Consider the following 14536-nt stretch of genomic DNA (forward strand, 5'->3'; position numbering starts at 1 on the left):
TGTTTGTGTTTGCAGGTACTTCATCGCGAAGGAGAAGCGGGAAGGCTTCGGCCTACGCTTGGGAATTCTGGGAACGGAATTCGGAAATTGTCTGCAGAGTCTCAACTCCGAGTACAGACGGAAAAAGGATTGAGAGCTCTCTCAGATTTCCCTTACAGGAAGGAACGACCATCGAGTCGGGAATTAGAACGGAGGGGTTTTCTCCGATTCTTGTGCTTGTAAAAAGATTCTCCATAATAAAGGATTCTCTTTAAGGGGGGGGACCAGCCCATCTTCTGGTCCCAAATACTATGTTGAACTTCTTCCTCAACTCTGTTTTGTTGAAAGATTATTTATTTTCATCTTGTTGATTATTCGTGTGCGCTCCAGTTTGTGACAGGTGGGCTAACAAGGTGTGAGCTATATATACATCAAGGTGGTATGTATGATGGATGTAAAAAAACCATTGTGGGGGTGCATAATGCCATTTGATGTGGCCATGATCTCCACGAAAAAGGAGGGGATGTCACGTGACACATACCCTATGTGTCCGTGGACAAGCTACACCACAGTAGGGTTCAGTCAGTCCGATCAAGTTAGAATAGCAGTGATCTGGCACTTTTGTGAGTCTATTCGTAGACCGTGCATGCCCAGTCACTTAGCATAGATGCATATCCTCCGGTTGCACATAGCATGATCATCGGAATTCCCATCAAAATCCATTAGCATCAGTTAGGGGAATTTTCCAGTGCATTTAGCCTATTTTCCTATTCATTGGTTATTTTCACTTATTATTTTTTAATGACTTTTCAACAAAAGTAGGTAGGGCAATTTTGCTAAGTTAATATATAAGCAAACCAAAGTTCACACTTTCTGGCAGAAGAGGCAGCAGGAGCTTCCCGCTCAACAGGCAACTTCTCAACAGTACCCCCTCAGACCACCCCTGGCGTTTTTGCATCTTCTCCCCTTGGCGTTTTTGCATCAACTCAGCAGCCCTGGCGTTTTCCTCTCTTGCGGTGATCGCCATCCACCACAGTAGCAGATGCTTGCAGATCAGCCCCATTCTCTGTGTTTCCCGCGACAGAACAACTTCAGCCCTTAGCGTTTTTGCAGCTAATTACTAACGCCAGAACCTCAGCCACAAAGCCCAACGTTTTGGTTTTCTGACCCCCAAACTGCCTGGCGTTTTTGGTAAGAACAGGACAGCATCAGCGTTTTTAATGCTCAGCCCAAACCAGCAGTAGATCTTCGCAGTTTTCAGCCTATGACGCAGTAGCAGATTAGCCCCTAGACGGTTGCAAATGTTCCCTCCATTTTCAGCCAAGAAAACGCAGCCAAAACAGTCATATTCCGCCACCGAAACAGTCCCAAAATTCAGCGATTAGAAGATCTCAGATTTCAGCCATCGTCGTCGTCACCACCGTCGTCGTCATCGGCATAGACCAAGTTGCATAGTCCATTGCATACGCATTGTACACCTTTGTGCAATCAAAGAATAGACCACTCTCGCCGACGAGAGTGGGGCCTTCGGGGGAGGGTTTTACAACCTCTTGGTGTCGTATCTCTTCTCTCTCCTTCTCTCAGTCTCATTCATTTGCACGCATAATATCCACTCACTTTGTTCGTGACCACAGCACTCTACAGACGGAAAGCTCTCTCTTTCCCTAAAGAACTAAAAGGAACCTCTAGCAATAAAGATCACTAATCTTGAGAAAATACAACATTCATTCCACTGCACCTTACATTGGTATCAGAGCTTTGGAAGTGTTCTGCATTACTCAAGGAAAGAACCACAAGAATTTTTTTTGGTTGTGATGATCGCACGAACCCAAGTTTACTTGGGCGTGGTGATTCCTAATCGTGTTTTGTTGAAGAGTGACAGGAATCCCAAGAAAGAAGGGCTTGTCCAGCCTCCCCTTGTGTCTCTTTTCACTCATTGAGAGCGGACCGTGCACTTAGCAGCCGGCCAATTGACGTGAGGTGGGAAAAAGCAACCTTGGTGTGAGCGCAAGGCCGCCAAGGGGTGCGCCCGCAGAAAAGGGTAGAACTCGGGTGAAGAGAAGATCCTTCTCCAACGCGATTTGCAAGCGAAAGAAAACCTCAAGATCCTCAAGAACCCAAGTTCCTCATGAACTTCAGAACCCAAGACCCTCAAGAACCCAAGTCACTCGTGGACTTACGAACACAAGAACCCACAAGAACCCACGATTGCAGAATGATCATCACTCGAAGCAGATTGGATACTTCCCTTGGAAGTGATGAGCATGAGAGAGGCGAAGAAGAATTTTCCCCACCAGGAGGTTTTTCCGACCCTTCCCCATCCACGACAACGATTGCACTAGCTCCAATGGAGGAGTTGAAGTTGTTGTTTATGGAACAAAATTTACAACGCAGAGCAAGAAATGCCGTAAGAATGGCAGCCATAGCACGTGAGCGCGAGCAAGCACGCTTGGAAGCCAAAGAACGACAAGCCAAATTGGATCGTGAATTCAAAGAAATGGAACGCAAACACACAGAAGCCGAAGCAGAAAGACAAGCAGAGAACAAAGCAAGAGAAGCAGAAATGGATCGCAGACACGCAACAGACAAAGCAAAAAGAAAAGCAATACAAGAACAAAGCGATCGACAAAACAAAGAGTTTTGGCGACTTTTTTCTCAAGTACAGGCGTACTTTGCACAGAGTCACGGAAAGGAGACTATCTCCGTCTCTTCTTCTCCAAAGGATGATACACAAGATTTGCATGATTGTGTGAAGCATGATGATGATTTGATTGATAATGATTTGCATGATGAGAAGCATGATGAATTGAATGATAATGATTTGCATGATGATTTGAAGCACAATGATAAGCATGATGATTTGGATGCCAATGATTTGCATAATGATTTGGATGACAATGACAAGCATGATGATTTGCATGATCAAGATGTGATTTCTCACAAGCATGATGATTTGCACGATCAAGATGTGATTTCTCACAAGCATGATGAATTGCATGAAGATAATATGATTGTTCACAAGGATGATGTGTTAGTGGATGCTTTTTCTAGCGAAGCTAACCTCGTTGTAGATTCGATCAATCACCAAGAATCGATCTTGGCTTTCGAGTCGAGGTCCAAAGAACCCCCACAGGACGATTCGATCACTCAGGACGAACCGATCTTGGCTCTCGAGCCTTGGTCCAAAGAACCATCACAGGAAGTATTATGTGTTCGCATGATTGATACGCACGCATTGTTCGAGTGTTTCATTCGTGAAGGTTTCCTGTATTTTAGTCAACATCGTTATGTGATCCCTTTTCCTAGGCATGACATATTGTATGTTGAGCATGTTTCTCTCATGAATGGGCACGAATGTATGCAGATTGTTCATGAAAAGTTGAAAAGTTTGTATGTCAGGAAGTCACATTCCATGTCTCTTCCTAGGCATGACACAGTTTCCGAAAGATCACATGATAGTATGAGCACCAAGAATAGGCATTTCCATTGTGATTTGCCACAGTTGATTGTTTTTTATCAAACAAAAAAGATTCAAGCAGATTGTTTGCATGTGTTTGATGAACGGGTTGTCACTCCGTCTCTATGTTCATCGACATTGCATACACAGTCTTTAGAGAAGACTATTTTTTTCCTTCACTTTACATGGAATGGGTATGTTCATGGTTTTGTGTTGGAGATTGTTTCAGGAATTTTCAGCCATGGAGATTCTTGAAGACGAAAGAAGCAGGACTCTAGAAGAAGTTGAAGCATCGAAGGAGCCACAGAAGACTTTGTGTCGCTTTCGGCGCGGCCCAAAGAAGCAAGCATTGCAGACCTTTATGAAGTTCAAGTACCGCTCAACCCACACAGTAGAGTGGGCCGGCGAAGAGTCCCTTCCAGGATTCCGAATGCTGTTGGCGATCTCCCTCGACGCCATACAGTTCGGTACCAGTACCTCACTTTGAAAAGGAGGGGATGTCACGTGACACATCCCAACCCTATGTGTTCGTGGACAAGCTACACCACAGTAGGGTTCATTCAGTCCGATCAAGTTAGAATAGCAGTGATCTGGCACTTTTGTGAGTCTATTCGTAGACCGTGCATGCCCAGTCACTTAGCATAGATGCATATCCTCCGGTTGCACATAGCATGATCATCGGAATTCCCATCAAAATCCATTAGCATCATTTAGGGAAATTTTTCAGTGCATTTAGCCTATTTTCCTATTTATTGGTTATTTTCACTTATTATTTTTTAATGACTTTCCAACAAAAGTAGGTAGGGCAATTTTGCTAAGTTAATATATAAGCAAACCAAAGTTCACACTTTCTGGCAGAAGAGGCAGCAGGAGCTTCCCGCTCAACAGGCAACTTCTCAGCAGTACCCCCTCAGACCACCCCTGGCGTTTTTGCATCAACTCAGCAGCCCTGGCGTTTTCCTCTCTTGCGGTGATCGCCATCCACCACAGTAGCAGATGCTTGCAGATCAGCCCCATTCTCTGTGTTTCCCGCAACAGAACCACTTCAGCCCTTAGCGTTTTTGCAGCTAATTACTAACGCCAGAACCTCAGCCACAAAGCCCAGCGTTTTGGTTTTCTGACCCCCAAACTGCCTGGCGTTTTTGGCAAGAACAGGACAGCATCAGCGTTTTTAATGCTCAGCCCAAACCAGCAGTAGATCTTCAAAGTTTTCAGCCTATGACGCAGTAGCAGATTAGCCCCTAGACGGTTGCAGATGTTCCCTCCATTTTCAGCCAAGAAAACGCAGCCAAAACAGTCATATTCAGCCACCGAAACAGTCCCAAAATTCAGCGATTAGAAGATCTCAAATTTCAGCCATCGTCGTCGTCACCACCGTCGTCGTCATCGGCATAGACCAAGTTGCATAGTCCATTGCATACGCATTGTACACCTTTGTGCAATCAAAGAATAGACCACTCTCGCCGACGAGAGTGGGGCCTTCGGAGGAGGGTTTTACAACCTCTTGGTGTCGTATCTCTTCTCTCTCCTTCTCTCAGTCTCATTCATTTGCACGCATAATATCCACTCACTTTGTTCGTGACCACAGCACTCTATAGACGGAAAGCTCTCTCTTTCCCTAAAGAACTAAAAGGAACCTTGAGCAATAAAGATCACTAATCTTGAGAAAATACAACATTCATTCCGTTGCACCTCACACCGATGATCTCGCCCATCTGTGAAGAAAGACGCATCAACGCTGCTCCGCTGCCCTGGAGGAGCCGGCTGAAGAATCCCACTGGTTGCAAAGAGTATGCAACAGCCTTGTCCAAATGGCTATCAAACCGGTGGACGTAGGGGAGGACTGAGAGCCCAGACTGTGGACACACCGCGCCTTCCACATGGTCCAGTGCGTAATGCTGCATATCGTGGTGAAAATTGTCTCGGTGGCAGAAATCCAACTCATGACCTGTATCTAGTATCATTTGTAGAGTTCCCCGTCTATATCCTAAGGGAGTAAGCTGGGAGACCACATCTGTCCGCAAGCCCTGAAAAAAGATGTGCAACCTTGGAAATTGCAAAAGCCATGCAACTGTCCCCCCACATCACAAACCCATCATGGATACCCACTCTCTCGCGTGCTTCATTTCAGGGTAGAATCCGTACGTACGTATGGTACCATTCCGTACGGTACAACCATACGGTACGGTACAGTACAGTACGGCATTAAAAAAAAATTCGGCGTTTTCTGCTCGGACGAATTCCGCTAGGGGGCGCTTTCAGATGGGCTTATTAGTGTGAAGGGGGGAAAGCCTTAGGCTTTTTTAATCGACCACTGTAGCAAAAGAGTCTCTGTTCTGTTACAGAGAAGTCTGCAGATCAATGCACATAGACCTGCAGAGCCGAGCTACGCGCGTGAAAAGGTACTGCTTCTGCCACCATGCACTCCGTACTCTTCTCGCACTCCGTACTCCTCATGTGTGTGCTCTCTTTTGCATTTGCAATGTGCAGGATTCATTATGCCGCGTAAAACCAACCCCAACTGGTCGCTCCACACCAATGTGTTGAGCATCATCACGACCACTTCTCAGCAAGGTTCCCGCACACGCTTATGGCAATGCAAGTATTGTGGGGACCAGTACACCAGCACTATTACGCGAGTCAAAAAGCACTTGACGGGCATCGGGTGCACTGATCAGATTGGTGCATGTGAGCACCTTTGAGGGAGCAGCTTATTCAAGAGTATTTTCCTGTTGGTGCTCCCGGTTTGAGAGGTGCTCCCAGCACACAGGATGCTTTACATGATGCTTTTGTTGGAGAGCTGGAGTCTTTAGGTGCGGAGACAGAGGTTGGAGGAGGTTCGGCCTCCATGCAACCCCCTACTTCCAGGAAGAGAGCACGTGTTGGTGGTGAAGGTGATGATACCTTGCCACGTGAAAAAGGTACATCTGAAACACCAACGCAGACCACTTTGCCTAGTCGCATCTCTTCTTAGGCTTGGGTGAAAGAGCGTCAGAGGGTGGCAGAGATGGAGATATGTCGCACTCTTATTGAGTGCAACATATCTTTCAATGTTTTGCGCACAGATCGGTGGAAAAGAATGGTAAAAGCCATTGCACAGGTGGGGCCTACTAAGACATGGACAGGTCTTGATTACACCAAGATGCGCACCACTATGTTAGATGAACAGAAGGCCTTAATTGACAAGGCATTTACGCCTGTGAAAGCTGGATGGAAGGAGTTTGGATGCACCATTATCTCAGATGGTTGGGCAGACATACGCAGACGACACATAATCAATATCCTTGTGTCTTCTGCTTTGGGCACCTATTTCTTGCGTGCTGTGGATGCAGGAAAAGCAGGGGAAAAGATCACGGCTGAGTTTATTTTTGGTCACATCAAAACAGCCATAGAGGAGGTTGGCAAGGAGAATCTTGTGCAGGTGGTGACAGATAATGCAGCTAATTGCAAGGCAATGGGATTTATGGTGGAGCAACAGTTTCCTGGCATAGTGTGGACTCCATGTGCTGCACATTGTTTGGATTTGCTCATGGAGGATATTGGCAAACTTTCATGGGTGCAGCCCATAGTTGCAGATGTAGCCAAGGTCACCACATTCTTTCGCAAGAAACATCAGGCTCTTGCTATCTTCCGCAGCCATAGCACTTTGGATATGGTTCGACCTTCAAAAACCAGGTTTGCTTACATTTACTTGGTTTTACAGAGGCTCTACAAACTTAGAGATCCACTACTACAGACAGTGGTGGATCCAAAATGGCGAGGCATGTCAAGATCGCAGGATCAATCTACAAAATACTTGCAAAGGCGGATCCTTGATGAGAGCTTTTGGCAGGAAGTGCACGCTCTTTTAGTGGCACTCAAGCCAGTCTACGTCCTCCTTCGATTGACGGATATGGAGGGATCGACCTTGGGACTAGTTTATCATCTGTTTATGCAGATGAAAGACCACGTTTCCAAATGCGATCTGTTGACTATTGATCGGTAAGGGTTCCTCATGTTCTAATGGTTGTCTATTTTAATCATCAAATCTAAGTTATAACTTGTATTGACAAGTTGTTTTGATATTTCAGCCGATCAGATTTATTGGGATGTGTTGAGAGCCGCTGGACTTTCATGAGCCGTCCCATACATGCGATGGTTGCCATGCTTCATCCTCTCTACAGGTCGCCAAAGCTATAGAGTGATACCTTGCTCTGCACAAAACAATCAGAGTATGTTGGGCTCATGTTTTCAGAGGATGATCAACTTGGGATAGACAAGGAATTCACCAACTACATGAATGGCATTGGCGCTTCTTTCACGAGAGCAGTTTCTTGAGGAAGGAAGCCACAAAGTATCCTTTGACGTGGTGGCACTCGTATGGGAAAATTGGTCTTCCCAACCTCTCACGCATTGCTCTTCGTATCCTTTCTCAGGTTAGGAAACTGCCATCCATGATTACATTGTATATATCATTTTAAACTTTTAACTTCATCTTTATATTACTTGACACTTGTCACTCTCTTGCTGATGATTGCGCTCTTGCTTGAGCACTGAGCAGGATTGCTCGGCTTGAGCATGTGAGCGCAATTGGAGTGCTTACTCTCTCATACACACGAAGATTCGAAATCGCCTTAGCACTTCTCAATTGGAGAAGTTGGTGTATTGCAGAGCCAACATGAGGCTCATGCGGAGTTACCATTCTATGGGGCAGCCCAAAGAGGTAATTATCTTGATGTTGGCCACTGTAAACTCAACCTGCAAGCATATGCCATAAATAAGTCATTTTAACTTTATTTTACTCTTCAACAGGTTGATGCGACACAGCTGAAAATGGTAGATGATCCTAGACCAGAGGAGGTGGACCGACAGATTAGAGACGAGCAGGAGCAGATTCTCGGAGAGCTGCATAGAGAGCTCGAGAGCGTGGATCGTCGTGTGACTAGATCACGTGCACGAGCTCTTAGCCTTCCTCTACGCACGGTGGGAGGAGATCCAGACATTGTGAGACGAGAGAGTATTCGCAGGGGGAAGCTTCCTATTCGCTCCATTCGTAGGCGAGCGAATGAAGCTGTCCGGCTCATCCATGCAGAGATTGTTGATATGCCTGAGGAGGCTTGTGGTGCAGAGGTGCTTGTACCAGAGTTGACATATGCTGAACCTGACCCTGAGTTTGATGAGGAGGGCAATGTCCTTGATGATGGGGGCTTGCTCTCTACCGACGATTCATCTTCCGCATCTGACAGACTTTTGAGGCCGCACGTCTTAGTGCACACTGGTGACTGCATGCTTTGGAGGACAGGCTGCAGACTTTTATTGTTATTATGGCATTGTAGTATTTCACAGTACTTTGTTTTGGATCTTGATTCAGTTTGTATGGTATATGCCGACTTTTGGCTGATGCCATGGACATGATGTTTGTAGTTGTTATTTGGTTTTATGATTTATGGTCATTGGTTTTCTCATTGAGTATTGAGTCTTGAGTCATTAAGTTTTATGATCAATATGTACATTTTAAGCAATGCATTGTTAATGAGGCTGAATTTTGAAAGGTCTGTGAACTTAGATTTAGTGTAATTGTCTTTTTTTACAAATGGTACGTACCTAAAGGTTGGTTCAGTACGGAACTACGTTCCGTACGTACCTAAACCGTACCGTACACTATGTATGTCACGAGGACGTGGCAGTTATTAACCATGTCACAGAGATGTGGCAACTGCTAACCTTGGTTGTTGGTTTCTTTCCAATGGGGTTTATTTTATTTGTTTAAGACCCTCTTTTTGAAGTAGCAAATGGTCGGACATTGTATGGCCAATGTGAACGGTAGATTCACCCGCAGACGGGAAGGGGTCGGCACTGGAATTCGTATGGTAAGAGGATGTCTAGGCTCAGAGCAAGATCATATAGGTCCCCCCGTCGCACTTAGCAAGTTGGTGGATACTAGGAAGTGAACTCAATTAAGGCGTAAAGTCAAGGTGGGACTACCAACAAAAAGTATCCGACAGTAGGGCCACATTGCATTTTTGGATGCGGTCCCAATGAGGATAGATGGTCAGAAGACCAGTGGGAGCCCAACGGAAGCATCTCCTAAAATTTAGGGAACTGCTATTTTGGGCCGTGAAATGTGTTCGCGTCATTACCTTCGGTATGACTAGGGGAACACTTTACAACTCTGCCGCGTAGTCAACTGACGCACCAGTTGAGATATTTTTAGCAGGGAAAGCCCAAACTCGGAAACTGGGCGACGTGTCAGCTTGTGAGCGATTCTGCCACTCTGGGAGGCAAAAACGAGCTGCATATCAACAAAGGGGGCGCCATTTTCAGCCACAGGCGGATTGCAACAGGTACAGAAGCTATGGAATGCTTACCTTGCCCTCTATGCACAATATGGTGACGGGAGTGATGCCCCGCACGCTACATACTGCTCTCTTTCTCCCCTACGTGCAGTTATGTGATGCCCCACAAGAGGGCTACTCATTTGACTGATGTACAGTTGTGTGGGTTCATGCTTTTGTGCTGAGGCAAGAGCCTCCTTGAGCAGGAACAGGGGTAGCTAACTGCTGCTCCAAAGCAGGCACTGGTGAGGGTCATAACCTCACCGTACAGGTGCAAAATCAGCGCTGTGTATGCGCTGTAATTTGACTGTTTTTCAGCCATACGGACGGCAGGATCATTGGGAATCGTGCCCCACTGGCAAAGGACAGTTAGGGGACTGTTTGGGGCTGAAAACAGGGCAAAAACCAGTAAATACAGCGTGCTGAATTTACTGTTTTTGGACAGGAATTAGAGGGTATACGTCAGTGCAAGCGAGTTCCAGCAGGGGAATGGGTTTCGCGCAAGTTTTGGGGCTGTTATGCTGCCGAAATTTGGCCAAATCAAATGGTATCTAGGTGGATACACGTGAAAGATTCCCAGGACCTTACCTTGTAATTTACCCTCCTAAAGAATAAAGAAATACCGAAAGGGGCGCCAATTTTGGGGCCTACAGGTTGTCGGCGTCTGCTCGGAGCATTCTAGCTTCCGAGCCGTGTGTGAGTTGAAGTGTTAATTCCCATTACAGGTTCTCTTTGCAAAGTGCTCTGTGTGTGTGTATAAAGTAAAGAATTTCGGGTGAAAGCCAACGCCTACCGCCCTACGGGCCGGTTACAACGTACCTTTCCACCTTGCTTCATTTTGTTGTCTCTCTCACCTACTCGCACTTAATACCTTACACATAATTAATAGCATCAATTAATAAAGATTGTCATGTCTTTTTTCGTTTGACAAGTGTTGAAATGGCACATACATTTTCCACTATTTTCTCAATTTCAATTCAATGCGAACACAGCTAACGAAGCACTCTAGTTGGAGGATGGTGTGGCAAACGAATCAAAGTTTGTTCATCTTTGTGAAGGGACGCGGGACAAGTGTGTGCTTCTCGTGTTGTGAACCAAACTTTGAAGCGGAATGGCTCGACTACTTCCCGGAGGAGGCGCAGCTGATCTCCGACTTTTTATATAACATAAAGCTACATACCTACACAGCATGGTGTACAAGCGGTGGAGCAGCAATCGCCATCAATGTTTGCCAGGTCCGTGGAATTCATGCCAGCCGTAAAGGCTAGAAGCACTTGTTGCCATTAGTCGACAGACTGTCTATCCTAGATCCTGCAATTCTTTGTAGAGAGGTGTGCTTGATGGAGTGGTCGACTGGACTGGCAGATCCCTTCTTCACTCTTCATGGCCCTAGATCCCTGGTCTTGTTGTGTATCCATGATCTGAGAGGGGGTGTTAAGAGTTTTGGAGGCTATCGTCTTGGTTTTCCCATCTAGATCTTGCAAGTGAGTACTTCTTTGTGGCTGTGCAGGCCTTTTTGTTAACACCTTGTTTTTGTCACTTTTTTTCCCAATTTCCCCATTGTATGGATTGCAGGGTTTTGGATGTGAAGTCAAGCATTTCACTTACGTCCCTATATAGGAAGAGGCACCTTGAGGCTTGTACTCTCTTGTTTGTAGAGTTTGTGCCCCTCTTTGACTAACAATAACCACTTTTACTATCAATGCCTCCAAAAGAATTTTAGCTCATGTTACTTTTCGAGAAATATCTCCTCTTTCCATGGGATCCATTAGAAAAAATCCTAGTTCATATGGCTGTGTTTGTGGTCAGGCATAAAAGCAAAGCCGGATAATCTATTTGCCCAATGTGGCTGCTCTCTAAGAATGCTTGTTGCATTATTGAACTGCCTTTTCAAAAATCTTGTGCAATGCAAGGTGTGAATCAATCAAGACCTATTGTAGCGTATAGCTTGCAGTAAGGACCATAACTCAGCCCCCAGCTATGAGGAATGATACTTTTTGTACCAGTTGTGTCAAAAACGATGATAAATCAGCAGCCCTAATCATTGCTCTGAATGCAAGATAAGTTTCAAGATGTACGCTCACCCTCCTACCTAGCCGCAAGGCCTACAGGGAATTTCTGAATATTAATGAACTTTGCAAGGGAGATGTTGAAGACCATGATTTATTGGCGCTATGGGTGCAGTTTTTGCAATAGTGCTACCCATGCCCTTAACCTTGCTAATAGGGCCTTATACAACCTTATAAAAATCCAAAAGAACACTACTTGACTTTGCAGGCCTTATGCTCTTCTGAAAGGAATTGCAGACAATTACCCCTCACTCAAATTTCTTCTTCAGGATTTGACGTTTGGGGCATCTAGCACAACATCGACTCAAGCTCTTCAAAACTTTGACTTGATTGAAGTATGAGCCGTCCCAAGTAGCATCAACTACCTACCAACATTGAATAAGCTGCAAGAATTTTTCAACTGACCAACAGATTTATAGGTGTTTGTTTCAGGAAGTCCTTGGAGTTCTTCCAGAGTGAGAATGGTGCGCTTCTTTTCTGCTTCCTTACTTCTGATCTGCATCTGAACCTGGATGACAGGCAACAGCTGACTTCAAAATTCCACAAAGGGACAAGCCATATATGGGCCTGATGCTAAACGGAATTGAATGCAAAACAAGACAATTCCTTTTGACTGGCCACATTAATATGCAATAGTTTTATGATTGACAACAAAAAAATTATATGTATGATTTGGTATACTTGCGAAAAACACACAGCAAGAAAATCAAAGTAACTAGAACCATAGTATACAAAAACTTGTTCAATATTTTTTAGCGATTGCAGAAGCTTCAAAACCGTCAAACTTTCTCTTAGGATTGTCAAAACCATAGTTTCAGAAACTTGTTCGATATATATTTCAAACTCTTCTTCCTCTTGTTCTTCCTCGGAGCACAAGATTTTTTACATGGCATACCTGCTTCAATTTGCTTGTAGTCTCCACTAATCTTGTTTGAAGTTCAACAAATGCCTGCAGAATAGCAAGAAAGTACGGTGAGCCTGCGAGTAAGCGCTTAAACGAAAGCTAAACGAGAGATGCTACCTCTTTGTTGATCTCGGCCATGGCTGCTCAAGAAATGTGATGGGTGGCCGCACAGGTAAAAATAGTGGGTTTCGATTAATTTCTGTAGTCTAGGGACCTAATGAATGAGTGAGAGAGAGAGAGAGAGAGAGAGAGAGAGAGAGAGAGCAATGCACAACGTGATGTATAGTCCTTTTTATATAAACAAGCTCGCATGACCCAGTCTCGCTGACTCTTAAGAGCCAACGCCTCTTCACGACTCATTAATGGACACTTTGCGATGGTTGGAATTTTATGTCCATGGCTAGCTAGTAAGCTTGTAGCTTGAAGCACCGCACTCGTAGAGGCTATGTAAGAAGCTATTTTATGGTCGAAGAAGCCCAAGTTGAGCTTGTTGGGACGGCACCCTTATAGGTGGGACGACATTTGGTTGAGTGCGTCCTCGTATGGGTAAATGGGTTGACCTATATGGTTGTAGGTCGAGGCAAAAACCGGTTATATCAAAAGGTTTGGCACGTAGGACACCACATCACGCTTGTTGAGTTAGGTCTTCGAGCGAGCTCAACGAAGCGAACTTTGGAGCGAGCTTTTTTTTTTTTTTGGGAGTGTCGCCCTCCTTACCTCCCCTTCCTACTCTTGCCGCCCATGTGCTTCCTCCTCTTCCCTTCCTCCTCCTCCAAAATCCTTCCTCTCCTCCACCTCCTCTCTCAATCTACTCCTCTAACCACCTTCCCTTCCTCCAGCTCCTCCTCTAGAAACCACCGTCCTTTCCCTAAAGTCCTCCTATCTCCTACTCCCTTCTTCCTCTCTCTCTTCTTAGTCACTCTATAACCCCTCTCCCTATCCTCTCTCTCTCTCTCTCTCTCTCTCTCTCTCTCTGTACGAGTGTCTCTCTCTCGCTCGCCACCCCTCTCTCTTGTTGTCTCCCCCTCCCACCCCCTACCCCCCCCCCCCCCCCCCCCCCCCCTCTCTCTCTCTCTCTCTCTCTCTCTCTCTCTCTCTCCCCCCCCCGTTGCCTTCCCTCCCTTCCTGGAGTGAGCTCCACCCCTCTCTCTCTCTCTCTCTCTCTCTCTCTCTCAAACACACACACACACACATACACACACACACACTAGGACGAGAGGGAAGGGTGGCAAGGGTAGACTCTCTCTCTCTCTCTCTCTCTCTCTCTCTCTCTCTCTCTCTCTCTCTCTCTCTCTCACACACACACACACACACACACACACACACACACACACACTAGGACGAGAGGGAAGGGTGGCAAGGGTAGAGAGAGAGAGAGAGAGAGAGAGAGAGAGGGTGGAGAGAGATATTTTAAAAAAACAAAGCACTAGCAGTATCTCTAGTGCCTCCCTTTTTTGTAAAAGAGGGAGAGAGGGGGAGAGAAAGAGAGAGTGATAGCGGGAGGGGAAGAGAGAGGGAGGGCACTGGGAGGGAGAGAGAGATAAAGAGAAGAGGGGTGGCAGGTGGAGAGAGAAAGAGAGGGAGCAGAGGGGGGGGGGGGGGGGTTGTATAGGGGGTAAGCCCGTCTTTCTTTAAAAAAAAAAACAATACACTTCACCTCTCTCCCTCACAATTTTGTTGCCCCCTTCTCTCTCTCTCTCTCTCTCTCTCTCTCTCTCTCCCACTGCATCTTCCTTTTTTCTTTCTTTGCCTCCTGTCACACTGTCGATTGAGTCCCTCCAATCCCTATGAGAAATGAAATGAAATGCTATAC

The 14536-nt window shown here is 45.8% G+C and overlaps 1 protein-coding gene and 1 pseudogene across 5 annotated transcripts in view; both read right to left on the bottom strand.

Moving 5' to 3' along the window:
• Positions 1 to 13034, bottom strand: part of PFD1 (PREFOLDIN 1) — a 36261-nt gene extending 23227 nt beyond the window's left edge. For 2 of the 5 annotated variants that reach the window (XM_086499046.1, XM_086499045.1), the window contains exons 1-3: positions 12841 to 13034; positions 12715 to 12768; positions 12225 to 12327 (exon numbers count right to left, since the gene is read on the bottom strand). In XM_086499046.1, coding sequence (XP_086355172.1) covers positions 12225 to 12327; positions 12715 to 12768; positions 12841 to 12861 — 178 coding nt within the window. In that variant the 5' untranslated portion in view covers positions 12862 to 13034. Of the gene's footprint in view, positions 1 to 12188; positions 12328 to 12714; positions 12769 to 12840 lie in introns of all 5 variants that reach the window. The other 3 variants (XM_086499047.1, XM_086499048.1, XM_086499049.1) reach the window with 3 other exon arrangements.
• LOC147426000 (uncharacterized) overlaps positions 13016 to 14536 on the bottom strand; it is a 5748-nt pseudogene continuing 4227 nt past the window's right edge.

The sequence above is a fragment of the Adiantum capillus-veneris genome, chromosome 24, assembly GCF_014529385.1.
Source record: "Adiantum capillus-veneris isolate H3 chromosome 24, ASM1452938v2, whole genome shotgun sequence".
In the NCBI taxonomy this organism is placed as follows: domain Eukaryota; kingdom Viridiplantae; phylum Streptophyta; class Polypodiopsida; order Polypodiales; family Pteridaceae; genus Adiantum; species Adiantum capillus-veneris.